At 41.9% G+C, this 25,205-nt stretch overlaps 1 protein-coding gene across 11 annotated transcripts in view; it reads left to right on the forward strand.

The window, feature by feature from the left end:
* Positions 1–25,205, forward strand: part of ANKS1B (ankyrin repeat and sterile alpha motif domain containing 1B) — a 746,995-nt gene that overhangs the window by 126,121 nt on the left and 595,669 nt on the right. For 10 of the 11 annotated variants that reach the window (XM_073327431.1, XM_073327436.1, XM_073327427.1 and 7 more), the window contains exons 4-6: positions 6,376–6,672; positions 12,760–12,835; positions 14,631–14,732. In XM_073327431.1, coding sequence (XP_073183532.1) covers positions 6,376–6,672; positions 12,760–12,835; positions 14,631–14,732 — 475 coding nt within the window. The remainder of the gene's footprint in view (positions 1–6,375; positions 6,673–12,759; positions 12,836–14,630; positions 14,733–25,205) is intronic. The other variant, XM_073327432.1, reaches the window with a different exon arrangement.

A 25,205-nucleotide genomic window follows, 5' to 3' on the forward strand; every position in this document is an offset into this window, starting at 1 on the left:
TATTGTAAGTAAGCAGAAATATTTGCTACAGATTTAAAATATAATCTGCTAATGTCATAGAAACATATTCAGCATTTTAAGCTCTGAATGCCCCCTACTGTTCCAGTTATGTAAAACTGTGTCTTATAACCAGTAAGGAGGCCAACAATTGCATGACAATCATGGGAGAGGGAAATGTAGACTGACAACTCTCCAGAATAAACATAGATCAATAACTGTAGGGCAAATAATATATTATTAAGATTAGTGAAGGCATTATTTACATAGATATATTTTAGCTAATGTGAAAGGTATGTAGATTGAGTTACAAAACGTAAGAGGGTTGATATTGCAAAATGGAAAAATGTTTAAACCAAACTGATGTGGAATGCTGAAAATGTTTAAACTATAATTTGGCTGTAGATTGATTGACAAATGAGAGATCTGGATTCATTAATAAATTAATGCATCATATATCACTTAAAACTATAGGTACTATAAAAATATAATTGTCAGTATGTTCAGGCTAATACTTTCATAAATATAGTTCCATCTATTCGAGCATTTCTTGTGGCAATTATAATTTCTCATCAAAATATGTATGTATATTAAGAAGCCATAATATATGTTTTTAAAAGTTAACATTAACCAAAGAATAGCCACAAGATGGCTCAATATGTAAATGTGAGTAGTGCAAGAAAAACTTGAAAACATAATCAGGTATAAAAAATGAAAGATATGGAGGATGACTACCTGGTTCAAATTGTGATCTTTCTACATTTATTGACAAAATATGAACATTAACACATTTAGAGAAATGACATGGACACTGATGATGTTTCTAGGTAATTTTCCTCTCTACAGTCTGTTAACTATCTCTGCCCTTTTCTCAGCATCTGGCACAGACTTTTCCAGAACTTTATGCATTTAATTTAGAGCAGCATGCTTCAGTGCATCAGATTGTATTTTTCATTACAAAAGTAATCTTGTTTTATATTTCTGTAGTGCCTCTAGTACCTGTTCAAAAATCTGCTATAAGATGAGGAAAGGAGTGCTGGATGTCCTTATTGCTGTAATAACATGTTAATAATTAACTTTTGATACATTTATTGGGGCCCCTGAATCATCAGAATGAGGTATAGGTATTACATGTTCTTATTGATGTCACTTCAGTGACTTCAGTGGATGCAAGGATCAAGCCCAAAATAGGCTAAGAAAATGTCTTTTTTGGATTCTGTATTTAATAAAAAAAAATCTATTCTTCCCCCCACCCTCCATTTTTAAATGAGGATGTGGGTTGTCTCCTCCCAAGCATTCAGGGTATGCATAAAGCAACTTGAACTGCACTTACAAGAAAAAAAATGGGGAGAGATCTGAGTGTCATTGATTAAAAAAGCTCAGTACCTTTAATAGCTGCTTCCCTAAAGGAGAGAAATGAAAAGAAACATAATATCTCGCAACAAGAAGAGTAAATGGTCCTCAGCTCCTAATTAAATGATTATTTAAACATATTTATTTTCTTGCAACTGGCATTTGTAGCATCTGGTAGATAATTCTGGAATTTTACTACATTTCTGTTGCAAACATACTTAGTCTACAGATACTTAGTTCTCTTAAATGTCCTTGTGCTGGTTTGTTTGATCTTCTGATCTGGCTAACCACTGGACTTAGGTTTTCTTACTGGGAACTGTCCAAGGCTAGTTTATGTGAGAACAACCTATCACTATTCTCTCATGATCTCTAGATAGCCCAAATCATCCCTTTTCCATCCCCCACCCCCACCCAGTTTATGTTCTCCAGAAAACTATGATAAGATAATGGAAGCCGCATATATGCATCCAAGAGCAGAAAACAGTTATGGAAATGCAGACATTTTCTTAATTGAAGGTTAACATTAATCTCATCCCTGTATTTAAATCACCCAGTGGTTGATTTGTCATAAAATATTTGTAGTTTTCTGGGCAGACCAGGCCTTAGTAGGTCACGGAACCCAATTCCTCGACAAGGCAAGATAGCAGAAAGTTCAAACAGCTATCGAAGCCCCTAAATTAACAAACTGAAAGAAGCACACAAATCTCTGGAAAAATGCAGACCTCATATTAGAGAGCTCAAATAAGCAAGCTCTCAAGGTCCTACTTTCACAACTCTACATTTGCTCTAGGCTGGAATAGTTCTGTGAATGAGGGTTATTAGAGGAGTGGGGAGAAGATTGGGTCTTTAGTCTGTCTTAAAATACTCTGGATTTTTAATTTAAAAAAAATACTTGACTGTATTGGGCATGGGGTGAGTTCTGATTTCTGTTTGTTTTTGGATGGAGCGAGCTGTTTGTGTGGAAATATTTGGGCTGTACATGGCCCTGTCACTGCTCTTCCTTAGTTTACTAGTCCATTCCTGAAGCAAGGAAAGAAGAAGGGCAGGTGTCTTTCTAAACTTACTGTAAAACAAAGTCTGCACACCGAAAGAATCAAAAACAAATCCCTTCCTAGGGCATGGCTTTAACAAAGAAATTAACATCAAGCTCAAGAGTTCTCTCCAGTCATAGCTGCCCTTAGGGTTCCTACTACAGGATTAATCAGCCATTACCCCTTTCTAGAAAAACACTCCCAACTCCATTATAACCAAATAGAGTTAGGAGAACCTGCTTAACTTTTTCCAGCAGGATCAACACTTGATAACAGGGTGGAGTGCTTCAAGCAAGCACTGTCAACCTGTTATATGGCAGGAGGTGAATGTGGTTCATTTAGGATCACCCATTTATCTGTCTAGTATGTGTACCAACTCATGCTTTTGATGTCTCTAAGTCCTTGTTGTCACCGTGCCTCAGTGGGTCATAGCCATGTTAGATTTTTACTTTCCATAGGTCAAGTTAATTCATTCCTATGGTAAAAATAAACATGAGGGGTCTTTGGGGCAGGAATTTTGTAAGGATCCCCTTGCAAAGTTCCTTCCCATCATTTCAGTGGAGAGCAAGGTTTGTCTACCCTGCCTGGTGGATCTCAACAGTTTGGCATGTGTCATAGAAGGTCAGGGCTGTTTGTGTGGATACCCAGTGCCTCTTCACTGGCTCTAGTTCCTGGGTTCCCACCCTACTCCCCCGCACTCCCCTTCTTCAACCACACCCTGGCAAGGCTGTTCTCAGGATCCTCAGGAGTGGGCTCAGTGGAAAATACCCAGGCTGTATTATTTTTTCCACCTGAACTGCATAGGGCTGGAAACGGTAATTGTATCCCCCTTCCCTCTGACATGCCTCCTGTTTCTCTTCCAGCCAATCCAGTCTCTACACCCTCCCCAGTATCACCTTGCAGAGTGCATTCTGTGGCATCCGAAGGGCAGGGAAACAGTGCTGTGGAGATGGCTGATCACCCCCGCCCTTTTTCTTCAATGCACAGATCTGGTGGGATGATTCAATCCTTGGTGATGAGCATGCCATTGCCAGCATGTTTTCAAATACAGTCCACTCCTTATGCAGAGTCCAAACTCCTTCCTTCATGGGAGTTGATTTTATTAACACAGAAATGAACAGAAATATATTAAGTTCAGCTCAGATCTTATCTCCAAGACAAGTTGGGCAGAACTACTCTATACAAATCCTGTCTTCTGTCTCTGGAGAACCTCTTCCACCCCTCCTACATTCAGAGTATTCTGAATGTAGGAACCCACTTAATGTTCCTCACTAGTATCACTACTTACTTACAGGATAAAGTATTTCAGGGGAATACTGACAGTCTGTCAAATTAGTTAGATAAATATTGTACAGGGTCCCCAAATAGGTTGGAACTCTCTCTTTAAAAGTCAGTTATTCTGTCTCTCGTTCACGAATAATTCCATCCGTTATTTTTTTTTGGAGAGGTGTGAGGTTATTTTGTATTATTAAGGTTAATTAAAGGTATAACACAGTATATACATTGCCTGTTCTATCAGCAGATATATATTGTTTAATTAATATCAGGTCTTTTCCAAATTGGATCTATTTCTAGTTCAGCAATGCCTATTTTTTTAATTTCAAAATCAGTTTGTCTTATCTTTAATCCAAGTATAGTTTTACTTATGCCAGTGGGCATATGCGGGTTTATGCAAAAAATGTAGAACAATATTTTTCAGAGAACTGTGGTTTCCAAAAGCTCTTATTTAAAAATAGTGTTTTAAAATCTATTTTTCTTTAAATATGTTCTCATATAACAATTCAGGTCAGGTATTCATTATACAAAAGGAGTTAATTTTCATCCCATCCTACCGTATTAGGATTTTGGACTAATTGGTATCTTTAGATACCTATATGTTTGCAGCTAAACACATTTTGTTTGAATCATCCTTAGGAAAATGTAAATAGCCAGATCATTAGGGATGTGTGAACTGCAGATGATTTAATGAAAATGGAATTGAATTGTTTTCAGACAAATATATCAAAATATTGACATGAGATTCCAGATGTTTTATATATCATCCATGAATGGCTAAAAAAGTTATAACCCTTCAGATTAAAAATTCAATTGTATATTTGATGGGTAGCTATATCTGATTTATAATTTTATATTAAACTTCTGAACCTTTATAAAATTTCTAGGGCCCACATTTTAAATTTTATCCATACAAAATGTGGATGCAGCTACACATCTAATTTCTATGTGAAACTACTTCCATTGCATATGCAGATAAGGGAATTGCATGCACAATGTACCATAATTGCCTATTTTGTTCTAATTATCTGATGTGCATACATAATTGCTGTAAGTGTGCATGAAAATTAGGCTTCAATTGCCTGTTTATTTTAGTGCAGTTTTGTTCACAACGTTTTGAAAATTTAGGCCTGTATGAATGACTTGTACTTGTGGTTTGGGGTACGGTATTGGGGACAAACTGTTTACAGAGCTTTTCGTAACTGAGACTTGTATCATCAAAGATGCACTGGGAGTCATTAGAGCATACAAAGGATCTCAAAAATCTCAACCATTGTAGTTTGTCTGCAAGACAGGAAGAGTGCAGTCAAAGAAGATATTGCTTACTCTCTATATTGGTTAGGATGTGGACCCAAGGAGGTGTTTGAACCAAACTGATTATGGAAGATGAGTCCCCCAGTTATCAGTTCACTTTAGCAGGCATGCTCCACCTAGCTTGCACACCAGATACCTGCTTGGGGTAAAAATAAACAAAAGCTTTATTTAATGGACAAACCACATTTTCAAAGATGAAATAGTAAGGGAGAGCTAACATATACAAGTTGCACAGTAAATAAGCATAAAGACACAGCCTCAGGCTTTGCAATTCTATATTAGATAAAATTCCTTTTCTAATACAAGTTACCTATTGCCTTTGCACATTTTGCCAACCTACCCCCTAACTGTAGGGGGGATCCAGTGTTTCACAGACAGTTTCTGGATGAAAGACTTCTCTCGCCCCGCCCCCCCTTCCTGGCATGATGACTCATGGTTATTCAGATTGGGGAGAATTCCCAGTTGTCTCAATGACTTTCCATTAATTCTAATGGCCCATCATTTGTCTTTTCTTGGATAGTACAATGCTAGGGGCTTGGAGCTAGTCTCCTCTGGCTGAGAAGACTGCCCCTCCCTGCCTAACTGCCCTCCACCCCACTGTGAGGTGGCAGTGAAGCTGTAGTACAGATCATGAGAATGGTTTTCTGTAAACACAACTACATAAATCATAACCACAGTCTGTATACATATCTCATAATAACCATTAAGTTTATAGCATTAAATGTTTTCATGAAAGATCTTACTCCACATATTTTTATAGCACAATAACATTATAGAATATAGAATCAGTTGATTCAGCGGCTTATTCTTTTGGGTTCAAACCCCCGTTCTCCCCGGGGGTGTCTGGACTCTGATTATCCCACAAAGATCTTGCCACAAAGGTTTATAGTTGTCTTTAGCAGCAATATTTATAGTTAGATGCTAAATGATTAAAATGTTATTTAAACAATTTTCATTTTCCAAGTTTTCTCTGTATTTCTCTACTATCTTAACAAACTTTGCTTTTATTTCAAATGACCCGTTGTGGCAGGGCAGACTATTAAGTTGGGTGCTGTTAGAGCATTTCTGAGCAAAAGATCTTGAACCGTAATTTCAGAGGAAGCTGGGTCAAGAGAGAGGTAACAGGTCTTGCCAGATGGTCAGGGGCAACAGCACTGAAATTTCTTCCACTAGCAGTATGGTAAAGAAGATGGCTGCGACCAGTGTGGGCAAAGCTGAATTGCTGGAGGGTCACCAGGCTTGGTTAGAGACATTCTTACTAAATTAGTAACACTTCAGTAGATTTGTTTCCCAGGGTTTAAATTGCATCATATTTCAAAGCTTTTATTTACAATGGGTTAGTAAAGGCAGAGTTAGCATTCTGTGTTATTGAACATGAACTTCTTAAGATTTTCTTTTTTAACAGAACAATGAAAATGAAACGGCTTTGCACTGTGCAGCTCAATATGGACATTCAGAAGTAGTTGCTGTTTTACTGGAAGAACTAACAGACCCTACAATAAGAAACAATAAATTAGAAACTCCTTTGGATCTGGCAGCACTATATGGGCGTCTGCAGGTAGTGAAGATGATCATCAGTGCATATCCAAACCTGATGAGCTGCAATACTAGGAAACACACACCTTTGCATCTTGCTGCACGTAATGGCCACAAAGCTGTTGTACAGGTGCTACTAGAGGCTGGAATGGATGTCAGCTGCCAAGTTAGTGTCCTATTTTCTGCCAGTCTTTATATATAAATGAAGCTCCCAGTCATTTTTCTGTTTTAAAATACATGTATGTGGCATTTTTAAAAGAAATCATGAAATTCTGCAAGGTGATGTATAAAATAGACTAATATTTACAATCTATGGCATGTACTTAACTGCATACTATAGCCCTGATTCAAGAAAGTGTCCCTTGCTTAAATCCCATTATTTTAAAGTTAAGCATGTGCTTAAATGCTTCCCTGAACCAGGGCCTATGAGATTAATTGTATAGTTTGGGCCAGATCTTCATCTGATGTAAATTGGCATAGCCCCATCCTCAGCTGGTGTAAATTGCTATACCTCCCTTGGCCTCAATGACACTATGCTGATTTATATCTATTGAGGCTATGGTCCTCTGTGCTAAACAGAGTATGGAAGCTGGAAAATAAGTTTACCTGAAATTTCGCTTTAAATATACAGATAATCAGTTTATTCAACACACATAGACTTGAAGAATATATAAGAATGCCAAAACACAACTTAAGAAGACAGCTGTTGGCAAGTTCAACTGCATCCACTGATTTGCCTGCCTCACTAGACCGCTTTGGTTGTCACGTGTTTCTAACTCCACCAGTTAAGTGAAGTTTGCCTTGGAAGCTGTTTTGTTTTGTAGGGGTGGTTAGAGCCACATAGCTTCCAGTTTCCAATGGTCTATCCAGCTCTAAAGACAAAGATATGGATGCTCAGGAGTTCAATTTTCTGATTTTTTTGGTCTTATTACATAAGCCTAGTACAAATCAATATTCACTGCACCAAAATTGTACTGCAAGAGATTCCTGAAACTTCCGACTCAACATAATTATTTTCAGCAGCATACAATTCCATATTTAATAGGGTGCCAGTTTTAAATAAAAAATTATAGGGAGGCATAATAATACAATACTGTAGCAATAAACCATGTATATCCACTCTTCAATGTGAGGAAATGATCTGGCTTCTAAGTTAAAGAGTACGAGTAGAAATGTAGTGTTTGACTCTGTCTTACATAATATATGTGATTTCTCTTGTTTTGTATGGCTGGACTATGTCTGGAGTATAAATAATGTTTTTACTTCAAATATAAAATTGCTTGCTGGCTGCTAGGATTATCCTTTTTAGTTACACTATTTGAAAGTAAGAAAGCTAGAGAAAGGAGGAACACATCCCCCCAAAAAGTATTTCTGATCATATATCTCCTTTTGCATCTCCAGAAAATGAATGGGGAAGAAATAGACTGAAACTGCATTAATGCTGGATTGCATAAGAAATAGTATTTTGCTCTGAAAATCATCCATGTTGTAGAGCCATATAAATCAATAGAGTTACGTCAGGGATGAATTTTTATCCAATATCTTTACAAGATATGGGATATGCCCTTGTTATATAACTGGTATAATTTCACCACTGTTTTGAATTCTCCTAAGTCAATTTTATACAGTTTCATCATCAGTATAATACTTATTAACTGTCATATAAATATCTAGTTATAATGTATAAAATATTTTATTGAAAACATTCTTCACTCTATGCCTACTTCACCCCTTGACTCTTATTGTTGCTGATTCTCAAAAAAGTTAATGAAATTTCTTAAATGTGACCTCTCATTTTAAATCAGTGCTGTTTTTGAGCAGTTTGCAGCTGTTGGAGTGTTCTACATGATGTCCTACTAGAAACACTGATGACAGACAGTGTTTAAAAGACTTTAGTTTCTTAGTTTTGACACTGATCCTCTTTTAAATATAGATTTTACTTTAGTTTCTTGCTAGCCTTTATACAATAACTCACCTGTTTTTAGTGAATTATGAAACATATTCACAACTTTTTAATGTAATTCTGTTTGCCATCTATGTTAGAATCCTACAATTGCCTTTATTTTCAGGTGCTCTAATTTTTCTTAACCAGTTTTGAAGCTACCCTTAGTTTGTTTCACTTTCCATTTTATGTGCTGGATCAATTTCTGTTTCTGCTATGTTTGCTCTTCTCTCCATAGTGAAGAATTTATTTATTTTCCCAGCAATATCCATCTTCTCTGTCAATAAATTCCCTTCATTCTGCATCTTGGTATATTGCCAAGTTGGCTCTGTCTATATTCTTAACTTATTAATTCTGTAACCTCTGAATACTTTTTTGTTGATAATTACTATCAGTTCATTAAACTGAACAGAGCGTACAACATAAGTCTGTTACTTAAAACTGAACTCAGCTGTTTTAGTATTCATTAAATTGCTCTGCATCACTAATTGGGAGAGAAAATATAAAAAATGTAACCCCGTGTGGTAAATTAAATTGTACATGTTCATACTCTTTAAACAAATTCAGCTTTATCAGCAGTAAAGGACTCTCAGAATGTAGAGACACAATTATAGAAGTATCTGCAATCTCCTTTGTGTTTGTAAACATTTATTTGTGTAAATGGAAGGTTTACTTTAGCCATTTTATTAATCTCTTCTGCACTCCCTGACCACTTTTAATCTTAGTAAATATTTTGGCTAATAATAGACAACATTTAATTTTGGATTGAATTAATCACACATTTTATTCATTTCCCAGGTCTTTCCAATGTCCTTCAGTCTGAAATTATTTAGAAGTGGGCAATACAAATCTGCTTCAACTGTTTATGCTTTGAAGTTTTCATTTTAATTGAAACATATGAAAAATACACAGGTTTTGGTGAGTGATAGACTTTGGGCCCTTAGTCTTAAATGACATTGCACAGTAGAATGTGTTCCATGCATAGTTGTGAATGCTGTTCACAACTTAGCTACCTCTGTTTATCCAATCTTTTATCTTACCCTGTTTTCACCTTCCCACTCTGTTTCATTAATGACGGCAACCTCCATTGCCTGTCAGTCCATTTCTCCCACAAACACCTATGCCCTAGCCTTCTTGTTGCCACTTGTATGTGGAACACACTCCCTGAATCAACTTGCAAAGCTACCGCCTTGTACTTTAAATCATCTTCTCCAAACCACATCCATTATGAACTGCCTAATGATAAGGACTGGGCATGTTGTCTAGTAGAGATTCATTAAAATCTCTTCTTTACTTATATATTAAAACTAGGGCTGTCAAGCCATTAAAAAAATTAATCTCGATTAGTCATGCGATGAAAAAAATGTATCCTGATTAATCGCGCTGTTAACAATAGAATACCATTTATTTTAAATATTTTTGCATGTTTACTACATTTTCAAATAAATTAATTTCAATTACAACACAGAATACAAAATGAACAATGCTTACTTTATATTTATTTTTGATTACAAATAAATGCACAGTAAAAAAAAACATTGTATTTTTCAGTTCACCTCATACAAGTACTGTAGTGCAATCTCTTTATCATGAAAGTTGAACTTACAAATGTACAAAAAAACCTGCATTCAAAAATAAAATGATGTAAAACTTTAGAGTCTACAAGTCCACTCAGTCCTACTTCTTGGTCAGCCAATCACTCAGACAAACAAGGTTGGTTACAATTTGTAGGAGATAATACTGCCTGCTTCTTGTTTACAATGTCACCTGAAAGTGAGAACTGGCATTTGCATGGCACTGTTGTAGCCAGTGTTGCAAGATATTTATGTGCTGGATGCACTAAAGATTCATATGTCCCTTCATGCTTCAACCACCATTCCAGAGGACATGCTTCAATGCTGCTTGATAATGATCCAAAGCAGTACATACTGACACATGTTCATTTTCATCATCTGAGTCAGATGCCACCAGCAGAAGGTTGATTTTCTTTTTTGGTGGCTCGGATTCTGTAATTTCTGCTTTAGAGTGTTGTTCTTTTAAGACTTCCATACGCATGCTCCACACCTCGTCCCTCTCAGATTTTGAATAGCACTTCAGATTCTTAAACCTTGGGTCGAGTGCTGTAGCTATTTTTAGAAATATCACATTGGTACTTTCTTTGCATTTTGTCAAATCTGCTGTGAACGTGTTCTTAAAATGAATGTGCTGGGTCATCATCTGAGACTGCTATAACATGAAATATCTGCAGAATGTGGGTAAAACAGAGCAAGAGACATACAAATTCTCCCCCCAAAGAGTACAGTCACAAATTTAATTAACGCTTTTTTTTTAATGAGCATCGTCAGCATGGAAGCACGTCCTCTGGAAAGGTGGCTGAAGCGTGGAAGTGGCATATGAATGTTTAGCATATCTGTCATGTAAATACCTTGCAGCATCAGCTACAGAAGTGCCACGTGAATGCCTGTTCTCACTTTCAGGTGACATTGTAAATAAGAAGCAGACAGCAGTATCTCCCATCAATGTAAACAAACTTGTTTGTCTTAGCGATTGGCAGAGTAAGAAATAGGACTGAGTGGACTTGTAGGCTCTAAAGTTTTACACTGTTTTGGTTTTGAGTGCAGTTATGTAACCAAAAAAAACCAAAACAAAACCTACATTTGTAAGTTACACTTTCACAATAAAGAGATTGCATTTTAGTACTTGTATGAGGTGAACTGAAAAATACTATTTTTTAAATCATTTTTACAGTGCATATATTTGTAATTAAAAATAATTATATAAAGTGAGCATTGTGTACTTTGTATTCTGTGTTGTAATTGAAATCAATATTGAAAATGTAGAAAAACATCCAAAAATATTTAATACATTTCAGTTGGTATTCTATTGTTATAAGTGCAATTAATCACAATTAAAAAAATTAATTGTGATTAATTTTTAAGACTTAATCATGTGAGTTAGCTGCAATTAATTGACAGCCCTAATTAAAAAACTAACTAATAAAAAATCTTGCAGCTTGCAAGTGAGCCTGCAAATTGTACACCTAGCTGATCTTTGTATCGTGGTGTTCCAATAAAAGTTATAAAAGTTTTCTTTTCCCTCCCTCCTGAGTTGTTTTCTACCTGTTATGTATTCTCTCTGTTTAGCTATTAGCTACTTGGAGCAGGGACTGTCTTCTACTATATACCTAGTACAATGGAGTCTCAATCTTGATTAGGGCCTCTGTATTTACTGCATGGAAAACTGAAATCAGTGGATTCACTCTAGATTTGAGGGTAACATATACTCCAGAAGGATATAAAAGCCTGCAGGGAATAAGACAGAGAAAGTTGACTGTAAGTCTTGACTTTACTTGCTATAACATCGAGAATAAAAGTGTGCTATTATATTTGCATTATCAGCTGTAAATGAAAAAGGTCTTCACATTTGACACTTTAAAAAATTCTGTTTTAGTTCAAAATAATGCCGTAGCAAGAGATATTTCCAGTTTTTGCCATTTTATGTGGAACTAAGTTCTTGCTATTGCAAATCTGTGTAACTCTCATTATTAAGTTTCATGCTGTGTTGCACCTGAAAGGAATATGGTTTGTGTCATAAGACCGGTACATTCTTATAGTCAGGAATAACCAAAATCAGTAGTTTAATGCACAGAATAAAGGTATTTTTTCATTGAAAGTCTTTCCACCATAGCAAGAGAGAAACTCACAACACTAATACCCCCTTCTACTCAAATATACCCCTCAAGAAAAGTAAAAAAGAAACAACAACAACAACAGATTTAAAACACGCACACAAACAAATCTGTCCCCAAGTAGAGTTTTTACCTTGAAAATGGAGAAGAGCCAGAGATTCTCTGGGGTCCACTAGGGATTTCACTATTACTATTGATTTTGTATGGAAGGCACCCATATACTTTTGTGATGGGTACCAGTATGAAACCCTAAGATAGATTTATTTACTTACCCTAAGTTTTGTTGTCAGAGCTGCAATTTTTACTCAGGCAAAACTCCCAGTGATTTCACTAGGAATTTTGCCTAACAACTGCAGAATCAGGGCCACGTTTATTTACTGTATCTTGTTTTTATACGGTTATTAAGTGACCTTTATCATAGAACTTTCTCTGCTTCTGTATGTTGCAGCCCTATATGAATGGTTTTTAATAAATATTATTGGTAATTATTCTTGCCCAGACAACAGTCTTTTAATATAGTTAAGAGAGCAAAAAGTAAATGTTCTTTGTCTAAATATATTACTTTTTGAAAAGATTCCTTGGTACTTTAGTGTTTTTAATGCATCAGTATTGTTCTATTCCAGACAGAAAAGGGGAGTGCACTTCATGAAGCAGCCTTATTTGGAAAGGTGGATGTAGTACGCATTTTGCTAGAAACAGGTATACCACATTTCTCATGTGATTTCTAGACTATCAAGTGTCCTTCATATTTCTGATTTCCTAAAGTGCTTTCTTTTTGATCTTCTGTGTTAGCCTAGATGCTTGGGTATAGTTCCTCCTTGACCGCAGGTAGAGATTGTATCTATGTTGAGACTTTTTGGTGATGTCAACTTTGCATATTAGGGGCTCATCAGCTTCCAGAGAACACGGAGTAGACCACCGAGGCTTGGAAAGTTTCTAGCTGTACACTGTGCCTACAGAACAGCCTACTCATGCAGTGAGCCAGTCCTCCTGCTCCAGGGCCAGGAAGTTACCATTCTATCTGGCTTCCACATACAAGACAGACCCTAAGTCAGGTTATTCACCCATCCAAGTAGGTAGCAGACCAGGAAGTAAAACAGGTACAAGGTTAGGCTGAGACCATCTTTCCTACAAGAATCCCTCAAATGTGAAGGAGTCCCACGAAGGGCAGATTCCTGAGACACTCTCAATTGTAAGACGATTTAGGCAGATCAAAGCAGATCTCTCCTCAGAGGATTCATGCTTCCTTCAGATGGATTGTTAAAGAGTTTCCCCCTGCTTTTTCAGGTACCTCTCACCTGGCACCCTACCTGCGCTAGGGATTCCAACTCATTCTACAAGCCCCTCAGTGTCCGAACAAAGAAAGCCCCTTGTGCAACCTAGAGAAACATGGACTCCTCAAGTCTGGGCCCCTCTTGAAGCAACACTACCTATGCCCTAAAGCGCAGAACTGGTTGCTGCTGCCTCTTTCAACCCTTGTATTTACATATACACAGAGTAAAGCATGTATGACAGTCTAAATTAACTTTATTTTAGATTAAGCAAATACTACAGACAAAAAGGAATAAAAGTAATATCTCCACTTAAGGACTCAATGTTTATGTGACTCAGTTTATATCAAACTAGAGGCAAGTTTGAGACCGAAATATCTGTTGTGCTGTACACACAGAAAGAGAGCCAAAAATGTATGGGTTCAGCACACAAAAAATAAAGGACATCAGCAACAAGTCCCCCATCCCTCTCCATCCACAGGAGCCTCTGACAATCTGAACTCTGGGGGGTTTCTTTGGAATAGGCTTACTGTTTGAATATAGCCCAGGTATAGGTATTTTGCTATGCCACCTAAACACAGGTTTTGCCTTAGCAAAGAGAATGTGTTTGACTTTGTTCTAGTACTCATGTGCTTGGTACCCAAAGTGTTTTGTAGTTTCTGTAAGGGTAGAATGCTAGTATGTTTGTTGTTGATGTGTTGGGGCATCATTCAGAGAGATCAGAGATAAGGTATATACAACATAACCTTATATACCTTAACTCTTTGTGTCCTGGTTTTCAGAGGTTTAAATTTAGTAACTCTCCACATTCTGGAAGAGTACAATGCACCACTGGGAAACCTTAACTTTGCATTAACAAAGCTTTTGGGTATTTCATTTGTGTGTGGGGGGAGGGAGGAGTGTAAACTAGTTTCTCGGTTGCCCGATGTACTACAACCAAACTCTCCTTCTACCTCTCACTACTTGGCAACAATTACTCTGGCCACAGCATGCAGTGGTTGCATATTAATTCCATCATTCCTCCTGCATCATCTCCTCATTGCTTGTCTCTCTGCCTATCCAGCATAGCTTGATTCTCCCTTCTCAGGAAGAGATTCTCCTACACAGGGAGAGACAGGTGTTAGTAGCCATTTTGCGAACCTTGATGTACTACATTTATAAAGTGACACATTTTGAGTTACATTTTTCTCTTTCCACAGTACATTATAGTTTTTTTATTTCAGGAATTGATGCCAACATAAAGGACAGTTTAGGTAGAACTGTTTTAGATATCCTTAAAGAACATCCATCTCAGCAGTCACTACAAATTGCTACGCTACTTCAAGGTAAGTCATATTAAATTGTATACTAATCAAATGAAAGATAAATTAGAATAAAGTTACGGGTAAATTAAAATGTATACTATTCTATTCTTGTGTTACTTCATGATTTTCTTGTGAATTAAAAAGACTGCAGTCCATGGTTATTGGTTGGAAAGTAGATCTCATACAAAGTTCAATGGTTAGCTTTTGTTGTACCATGTTTAAAATTTCACCCTTTTCTCCCTCTGATAACAAAATATAAGACACACTTATTATGTCATTTGCACTTGATATTACATTACTATTTGTAAAATTAACTTTTGGTAATATCTCACTTCAGTTTCATTGTTTGCAGTGTTGTAGCCATGTTGGTCCCAGGATGCAACAGAGACAAGGTGGGCTAATATCTTTTATGGGACCAACTTCTGTTGGTGAAAGAGACAAGCTTTAGAGCCCCACTGACCTGAAGAAGAGCTCTATCGAGCTTGAAAGCATGTATTTTTCACCACAGAAGTTGGTCCCATAAAAGATATTAACTGACCAACCTTGTCTCTACCAATTTCATTAGAATTTATTACTTTTAAGTACTGTAGAACTGATTGGTCAGTACATTAGTAGTAAAACTGATTGAAAAATGAGGAAGCTACTCCACTGGCTTACCAGAGGCGAGCCAGGCCCATGCCAGTATATGCAATGCCAGCATTGAGTGCAGGCAAATTTGGCATCCTTGAACATCACTGTTGACCCTAAGGCAGGCAAAGCAATGAACATAGCTGCCATTATGGGCATAGTTGTTTCACACAGAAAATTTGAAACCTCTGAGCAGCCTTCTTTGCTCCTTTGAAGACATACTTGCAAGAACAGATTGGATGGCACAGCAGCAAAAAAGCATTAAAATGGATTACATTCTTTTTGATGTTTAGAATTCAGAGCATGCACTGATGCACCAAAAGACATGAGAGACACTGGAATGCCCTTATTCAGGGGCTGATGTACCAGGTAAGACAAGGTTTCATAGTTCAGGAGCACTTCGAAGAGAACTGGTTACTGCATGGAGCTGAGGTTACAATAATATGGTTCTAAAGAGCTGAGACAGGCACCAGGTTTGACACCAAAGTGACAGAAAAAAACCAGAGGAGTGGATGTTACAAAGTTATGCACTGGGATGCTAAAGCCTAGGCTGAAGTGCTTGAGGCAACCACTTAACAAAATATATATGCAACCATATGAATTGAGCATATATGGATGGGTAAATATGAAAAGAATATACTGATCTTCAGTAACACAGTTGGAGCAATGCAGAAATGAATTCTCAAACAGGGAACCGCTTTGCCAATTACAATCAAGAAATGAATGGAACATTCAAAGGTCAATATTTATACTTGGCAAATGATAGTCTATAACATTCAGTTGCAGGGTCAGGCTCATGTTCCACCCTTCTACAGCCAGGGGCGGCAGGTTTGTATAATTTTTGGTGGTGCCCAGAACAGGTCCAAGTCCCGCCCCTCTCCACCTGTCTTGTAAGCCAATATACAGTAACTCCTCACTTAAATTTGTCCCAGTTAACGTCGTTTTCTTATTACGTTGCTGATCAATTAGAGCAGTAGCTCTTAAACATTTTTTTCTGTGGACCATTTGAAAATTGCTGAGGGTCTTGGCGGACCACTTAATGATCTTTCCAAATATTGTTTGTACCGTTAGCTAACTATTGTAAAGCGCTTTGGATAAAAGTGCTATATAAAAAAACCCTTAATAATTATTAACTTTTTTTGTTCTACAGATAAAAGCACACAACTCATATTTTAATATCGGTAGTCTTAACCTTTCTAATGCGATGGATGTGCCCTCTCCCCCACCACAGCAGCCCCCAAGCTGGGACTGGGAAGAAGGGGGGGTTCTCTCCCTCTCTCCCCCACCGCAGCAGCCCTTGAGCTCGCGCTGGGCCACAGAGCTGAAGCTGGGAAGGAAGGGGGTCTCTCCCCAGCAGCTGCAGCCCTGTAGCCTCTTTCTCTGGCTGCAGTAGCCCTGCACGTCCCAAATTCCCCCCACCCTGTCTTCTCACACCACTGCCCCCTCCCACCTACCTCCTGTTCCCTCCAAGGCCACCACCTCACCTTACATGTGCATCTTCTCCAGGGTCCAGGCACCTAATTAGTGGAGCCACACCTGTGTGGCTCCACTAATTAGGTGGGTGGCCCTTCATTCTCCACGTGCGGTCGCCCAGGAGTGCACCTTAGAGGGAACAATCCATGGACCTGAATGGAGCTCGTGAACCACTGGTGGTCCGTGGACCACAGTTTGAGAACCTCTGAATTAGAGAACATGCTCATTTAAAGTTGTGCTATGCTCCCTTATAGTGTCGTTTGACAGCCGCCTGCTTTGTCCACCGCTTACAGAAAGAGCAGCCCGTTGGAGCACTAGTGGTGGGGGCTTGGAACCAGGGTGGACCGACAGCCCCCCTATCAGCTCCCCTAAGTTCCCTGTGCGGCTGCCACCCAGCAGACTATCAATTGCCGGCAGTTCAGCTGTCCCTCCCCCCCACTGCCTTCTGCTGCTCCTGCCCTCTGCCTTGGAGCTGCTCCCGTGAACCTCCTCCTTGCTGTGCAGGGAGGGGAGGGGGAAAGAGGGGTGCTGATGTCAGGGTGTCCTCCTCCCCCATTCCTGCCCCTGCATCTCCACAGAGCAGGGGCGGGATAAGACAGGGCTCAGAATGGAGGGAGCTTGCTGGCAGCAGCTGCTGTCTCAAAGTCTCTCTCTCACACACAGGGAGTGTGTCTCTGTCTCTCTCTACCATGCTGTCTTCCACCCCCCCACCACCCCCGCCCAGCCCCTCCATTGTGCTGCCTTATAGAGTGTGAGGCTGCATTAACAACATGTTAACCCTTGAGGGCTCAGCCAAATGCTAGTTCATCAGTTAGCAGTAAGGCATCCCCTAGGAAATATCCCACCCTCTGACTCCATCAACCAAGCTTCACAATCATCATTGCTGTGTACAGTATTAAATTGTTCATTTAAAATTTATACTGTGTGTATATATAAAATATAATCTTTTGTCTGGCAAAAAAAATTCCCTGGAACCTAACTCCCCTATTTACATTAATTCTTATGGGGAGATTGGATTCGCTTAAGATCATTTCACTTAAAGTAGCATTTTTCAGGAACATAATTACAACATTAAGCGAGGAGTTACTGTATATTTTTTAAAAAAATGTAAAAATGTGAGGGCTCTGGGGTGGGGCTGGTGATGAGGAGTTTGGGGTGTGAGGGGGCTCAGGCAGAGGTTTGGGGTGCAGAAGGGCTGTGGATGAGTGGCTTGGGGTGTTGGAGGGGGCTCGGGGTAGGACAGAGGGTTTGGGTGTGGGGGTGAGGGCTCTGGGGTGGGGTGGGGCTGGAGATGAGGGGTTTCGGGTGTGGGAGGGGCTCAGGGCTGGGGCAGAGGGTTGAGGTGCAGGGGGTGAGGGTTCTGGCCGGGGGTGCAGGCTCTGGGGTGGGACAGGGCTGGGGATGAGGAGTTTGGGGTGCAGACAGGCTGCCCCGGGGCAAGGGCCAAAGAGGAGGATTCCCCCCAGCCCTCTCCCCACAGGCAGCAGCGAGCTCCGGGGGAGGGCCCCTCTCTTCCCCCCTGCACCACACTCACCTCATACCACTGTCACTGCACTTGCTCCTAGGGCCCCTCTCAGGTACAGGAAGCCCCCTTGCCTTCCCTGTGGTGGGTGCCGCGGGGGGCTGCCATCACATTTGCACCTCCTGCCTTGCTGCTGCTCCTCACTGTAGCCTCAGTGGGGGTGGGCCTTCCCCTTGTCCAGCATGGGGCAGGAGCAGTGACTGTGGGCGAGGGGGGGGCTGTGCTGGTGGAGGGTCCCGCTGGAAAATGAAAGGGTCTGAGTGGGAAGGGCAGACCTAGCATGGGTGGTACTAGGACCCTGCGGTGGCAGTTGATGCTGAGAGGCAGAATGGAGCTGCAGGGGAGAGACAGAGACGCTCCGGGCCCTGGGGAGGTGCGTGGGGACAGCAAGTGGGGACCGGGGGACACTTGGCAGAGGTGCGTGGGGGTGACAGACAGGGCCGGGGGAGAGACCCAGCCCCGAACATTGCTGGAGCTGGGACCCCGGGCCCTGAATATTGCTGGAGCCAGGGCACCACGGTCCCATACAACTCCTTGCCCCTGTCTACAGCCATCTTCTCTAGGGTCAAAAACTTAAGTAATTGATGGAGTTCCATCAGTCTCATTCTAAGGAACTAAGATCCAAGAACAAGAATCCTGCCCAGATGGTATCTTAAAAAAGTATAATATCACTGTCATCAGCACAATTACAGAATTTGCTGCTAATTAGAGATGGTCAAAATTTGAAATTTCAACAAAAAATGAAAAGAAAAATGTAGATCATTCAAGAAGAGGACTTAGGTGGCACGGGACCTTAAACAGCACCTGCTTGAGCTGGCCTTGAGGCCTGACGCAGTACTGAGGCCTTCTTTGGGCTATAAATTGCCTTCCGGTTCAGAAAGTGCTGCTGCCTCCTGTTCCAGGTCAGGGGCCTCTCCAAAAAGGCACAGGAGTCATTCTTTGTTGTCGCAACAAAGAAGATGTTGAGTTGGACCAATCGGGAGCACTACAGGTCCCATGGAAACTCTTCTGCCTCCCATAAGAAGAGCATGGGCTGGCATGGGGCATCTCTGGCATGTGGGATGGCAAAAGTGCCTCTGAACCTCCCTCACTACAGAGCAGGGAGGGCAGACACCCCATACCGTTGATTCCGATTCTGGCCTCTGGGCATCCGTTGAGACAAGTACCAACGGGAATGATGCTGGTGCTGACAGTGTCAGTTACATCAGTGTATCAGGCCGCCGAGGACCTACTCTGCCTTGTGGTCCCATCCTCGCCATTCCAGGCTTCAGCCGCCAGAGTGGGGAGGTCAGGGCTTGAGCCCTGTGGGGTGGAGGGCTTGGGGCTTCTGCTCCACATGGCAGGAGGCGGGGCTGAGGGCTCCAGGATTCAGCCACCGGATTCAGGGACAGGGCTCAGGGCTTCAGCCATGAGGGACTGGGAACTCAGGACTTTTGCTCCACAGGGTATCAGGGCTTGGAGCTTCTGTCCCACAGATTGCCAGGGCTTGGGACTCTGGGCTGCCAGCATTAGGGACTCAAGGCTTGTGCCCCATGGGGTTGGAGGGCCCGAGGTATCTGACCCATGAGGTGGGAGGGCTCCTGCTTTAGCCCAATGAGGTGGGGCCGGCTTGGGGCTTAGGGTTCCCGGCTTTAGCACTGTGGGCTAGAGCAGCTCGGGGCTTCTGTGGAGTACCGGGGCTCAGGGCTTTAGCCCTTCAGTCTGCCGGGGCTCTGCGCTCCCAGTTTTAGCCCTGTGGGGCACCAGGGCTTGGGGCTCCGGACTCTTGACTTAAGCCTTCTGGGGAATTGACAGGGCTTGGGGCTCCTGGCTGTAGCTCCACGGAGTGCTGGGGCTCAGGCCTTCTGACCCATGGGGTTGGGGCGGGGTTGGGGCTCCAGGCTCCTGGCTATATCCCCACAGGACTGGGGCTCGGGTACTCCCTGAAATGGCTCATGGCCCCCGAGGGGGCTACGGACCTCCGGTTGAGAACTGCTAGTCTAGGCCACTGTTCCAGTTGTTCTTCCTCTCTTGTCATCTCCCTGTTCCTTTGGGGACAGGCTGGCCTGCTTTTACAATGCCTGGGTCTCGATTATTTTGGACAGTTGGGTCCTGGGCTATGACACTGTCAGATTGGGCTATGCCATCCAGTTTCTCTCCACATCCCCTCCCCTCTTCTGTGATCCCTCTCATGAGACACTGCTCTTGAGCAGGTCAACTCTCTGCTAGCATTGGGAGTGATGGAGGAGGTTCCGTGAGAACACTGGTGTTGTGGGTTCTATTCCTGGTATTTCCTGATACCAACATCCAAGAGTGGGATGAGGGCCATTCTTGACCTCCACAGACTTAACAAATTAATCAAATATGTGAGGTTCCGCATGGTCACTCTGTCAGCTGTCCTCCCTGCTTTGACTAAGAATGACTGGTTTGCTGCTCTGGACCTTCAAAATGCATACTTCCATGTGATGATTGTGCTGAGCCATATGAAGTATCTTCACTTCATCATAGGAGATTGCCACTTTCAGTACACAGTTCTCCTATTTGGCCTCTCTTCTGCTCCCACCCAAGTCTTCACCAAATGTATGGCGGTAGTCACGGTATATCTCAGGAGGAAGGGAATCTATTTCTTCCCCTACCTCGACAACTTGTTGCTGAAGGGTGGCTCCAGAGAGGAGGTTCTCACTCATGTTGACACCATGCTACTCTTACTTGACCATTTGGGACTCATTCTAAATACCGTGAAATTGACCTTTGCCCCCACTCAGCAAATAGATTTCACTGGGGCCCTGTTAGATTCTGAGAAGTTGAGGGTATTCCTGCTGACCAACTGCTTCCAGGTGATTTGACAGCTGTGCTCAGTTTGCACTCACAACTGTCTACAACAGTCCGTGTGTGTCTGAGCCTACTGAGCCTATTGAGCCTGCCTGCATCCAGATGGTCCAACTCACCACGTTGCACCATCACCCTCTTCAGATGTGGCTCACCCGGCCCTGCATTCTCTGGACAAGTTGGTTTGCCTTTCTCCATCAATCAGTCCTTGCACTGGTGGGAGTCCCCCTGCAATGTGTGCCAAGGTGTACTCTTCACTTGTTCCTCTCTGACCAAGTGTGGTTACCAATGCATCCCGTCTGGGTTGGGGAACACATCTGGACTCATTGAGTATGCAGGGTCTGTGGTCGGCAAAGGAGGTCTCACTTCACATCAGTGTGCTGAAGCTTCAGACCATCCTCAAAGTGTGTCGTGCCCCTTGGGACCACATCAGGCATTCAGTGGTTTGCATACTTATGGACAATACCACCGTGATGTACGATGTGAACAAACAAGGGGGAGCTCACTCCAGATCACTCTGCCTGGAGGCGATCACGCTGTGGCGGGTCTGCATCAAAGAGGGCATTACCCTGATAGGTGTCCACTTGCCAGGGGTCTAGAATTGTCTTGTGGATCATCTGAGCAGGGTTTTCTCCCCTAGCCACAAGTGGTCCCTGAAGATAGAGGTCCTTCAGATGATGTTCACAATATGGGACATCCTCATGATCGATCTCTTTGTGATGAGGGAAAAAAAGCAAGTGTCACCAATTCTGCTCTCGGGAGGGGCTCAGCCTGGGCTCCCTCTCCAATGCTTTCCACTGCAGCTGGTAGTCGACTCTGCTGTACTTGTCCCTCCTGTTCTGATCCTTCCACAGGTCATTGCCCAGGTGTGGCCAAGGCAGCACTAGTTCTTGGACCTTCTTGCTCTGGTGGTTCAACTTCACAAGCCAATTCCTCTCCTTCCCAATCTCCTCACACAGGGCAGCGGCCACACCCAACATTCAGCAAGCAGCTCCCTGCACCTTATGGTGTGGCTGTGAATGGCTGAATGAGAAGGAACGGCATAGCTGCTATCAAACAGGTTGTACTTAACAGTAGGAAGACTTCCACTAGAATCGCCTACTTGGCAAAGTGGATAAGGTTTTCCATGTGGTCCTTCGCTTGTGGGATCCATCTGGTGGGGGCTTCCATCCAGAACATCTTGGAGTACCTGCTACATCTGCAGGAATCAGGCTTGGCACACAGTTCTCAGAGAGTTAACTTGGCAGCGATATTTATGTTTCATCCTCCTATGCAAGGAAAGTCGGTTTTCTCCAACACCATGGTGATGAGATTTCTGAAAGAAGTTCTCTGTCTACATCCTCCAATTCAAGAGCTGGTCCCCTTGTGGGATCTGAACAGTGTGTTAACAGGTCTAATGGGGCCTCCATTGGAGCCCATTGGAGCCCTTCCTGCCCGCTGCCCCTCCTGTCTCAGAAAATTGAATTCTTGATAGCCATTACCTCTGCCAAGAGCGTGTGTGAGTTGCAGGCCCTGATGGTGGGGCCTCCTTAATATGCAGTTCTCCAGGGACAAGGTTACGCACCAGCCATACCCAAAGTTTGTATCCAAGCAGGTTTCTCAGTTTCATTTAAACCAGGCAGTGTATTTGCCGGTATTTTTCCCCGAGCCACATTCCTCCACGCAGGAGCAACATTTCTATATGCTAGTATTTAGACATTGTTTAGCCATCTATCTGAACAGCCTCACTCCTGGACTTGTTCCTCCTCCTGGTTACTCTGGGGATTAGCTCCAGGCCAATACCCCCATTCATGGTTTGCACACCATGGCTTTGGCTCTCCTTCCGGCCCACAGCTCCTCTCTCAGCCTCAGGAACTGCCACATCCTTTTCATGACTCAGCCCTCTGGCTAGGTCACTCTGTGTTTCCCCCTTCTGGAGAGGGGGAGTATAACTGTCTAATAGTCCAGCCACTTCCTCAGTGGCGAGTGCGGGGAACTGGGCCTGCCCGCTACTCTGGGTCCTGATCCAGAGACCATATGGATAGCAGCCTCTTGCTTTGACTCTTTAAATTCTCCCTATGCTGCTATGTCTCCCTGGGCCACTTCCCCATGCCCCCAGTACCTTTTTGCCCTTGCCTCAGGGCATGCAACTACCAATCCCAGTAGCCAGCAAGGAGCTCCCTCTTGCTCCCCGGTCCCTGCCAGCAGTTGCTCTGTCCCAGGTGCTGCAGGTCTCTCAGACTGCTAGAGACACAGTCCTCACTCCTTGACCTCTCAGCAGTGACTGACTCTGCTCTGCCTTGCAGCTCTTCTTATATGGGCCTATTGGCCCCAGATCGGCTGCTTCGTGCAGACCTTCTCTGATTGGCTGCGCTGCACACAGCCTCTCTATGCTACTTGGAGGACTCACCTCCACTGCTGCTTTCTGGGGCATGGTATGGTAGGACCCCAGGGCCTCCTTTAACCCCTTCCACTCCTGTGTGGGATGGACACCCCATCATAGGTGTGATTCCCCTGCTTTGTATACGCATACTCATGCTAGGCACTGTAAATTGTGCTAGTGTGAGTGTAAATAGCAGCAAAGTGTGAGTGTAAATAGCAGCATAGCCACAATAGCACATTTAGCAGGAGAAGAGGCAAGGCAGAGCCAAACCATGTACAAACCCACCTAAAACCAGTGAGTATGTACTTGGCACAGCTCAGCCATGCCTCTGCTGCTGCTTCCTATGCCACCAAGGCTACACTGCTTTGTATTTTAGCCAGTGTGAGTATGTGTACACAAGCAGAGGAATCACATCCCTAGCTCATAGTGTAGATATATGCCTTCTCTTACATGAATAAAGAAAAAGCCTATCATTCTTGACAAGATCATGGTACTCCTGCAAGAAGGTCTCCAATATTTGAAAATCAAAGATGAAAGTTTCTGTGGGAATGGTGGCCTCAGTTATCATGCAACCGTTCCCAAAGGGGTTTTTGAGAATTTGTGTGTTTAAAACAAGTAAAAAATGTTGCATATAAGAATTTTGAAGAGATTCTAGTAGTGGCTGTGATATTTTTACCTCACAGTCTTTTCCATCATTTTGATTAATTCAAGCTCTTGCACCAACAGTTTTATTGTGTCCCTCATTTGGGGTCTTTGTTTCATTTTGTGTTCAATATATGAGACTTGGGTGGTAGAGGAGTCTGCCCACATCTGCAAAAAGGTCTGCCCATTTTGTGCTAGAAAGAAAACTGATTAAATCACTTGCAAAAGCAGTCAAATACAAAATGATCAAACTACACATCTGTTTAAGTATTCTGTTGTAGTTATTAATCCTAGATGGATTGAATGGAAATGACAGTTCAATTTCTAAATATTTCCCATATGCTAGATGGAGTCATTTTCTGTGGTTTGTGTAGATGTGAGTTGCGTAGAACTTCAGAGTTAAAACAAAAATTGGAACTACTTATTGCAGTTTAATTGTCTTCACTTGCTGCTGAACAAATGCCTTTGTAGGCATTCTCCATTCAAACACTAAAATATCAGGATTTGCCAAGTAAGGCCAGTTTACTGGATATTTATTCAATGGATATAGCAAAATGATATCATTAAATATTGAAGTAGTTAACAGTGCTGGCATTTAGGGAATTATAATTAGGCTTTGAAGATGAAAGGAATTCTGCCAAGGCGGGGAGACCTAAAATTAAACCAACCAGCTGTGTTTTAGTTTTAGCACATGCTAATATGATGCAGGTGCATGTTGGACCATCCTTTAACTCTTCTCTGCAGCCTGCCCTACCCTATATTAGAATCCTTCTCTTTGACTAATTCAGGCAACAGGATTCTTGCTATTATGAAAAAGGGAGACAGTAAGCAGGCAGATCAGAGAAAAGAATGTGTTTTCCCACAAATGCAAAGAAAATAAATTTTCTTTCGATTGGTGTAGGATTATACAGTACAATGGTGAGGCCTATTCTACCTTCTTACTCTTTACTCTCATTGTAAACAATAGGACTGCTTCCAGAGCAAGAGACTATGCAACATGAGCAGTAGAGGGCAGAATGTGTTCTTGAAATTGCAGATTTCTTTAAGTTCCAGATTTCTA

This window comes from Lepidochelys kempii, chromosome 1 (genome assembly GCF_965140265.1).
Source record: "Lepidochelys kempii isolate rLepKem1 chromosome 1, rLepKem1.hap2, whole genome shotgun sequence".
NCBI classification, from domain to species: domain Eukaryota; kingdom Metazoa; phylum Chordata; order Testudines; family Cheloniidae; genus Lepidochelys; species Lepidochelys kempii.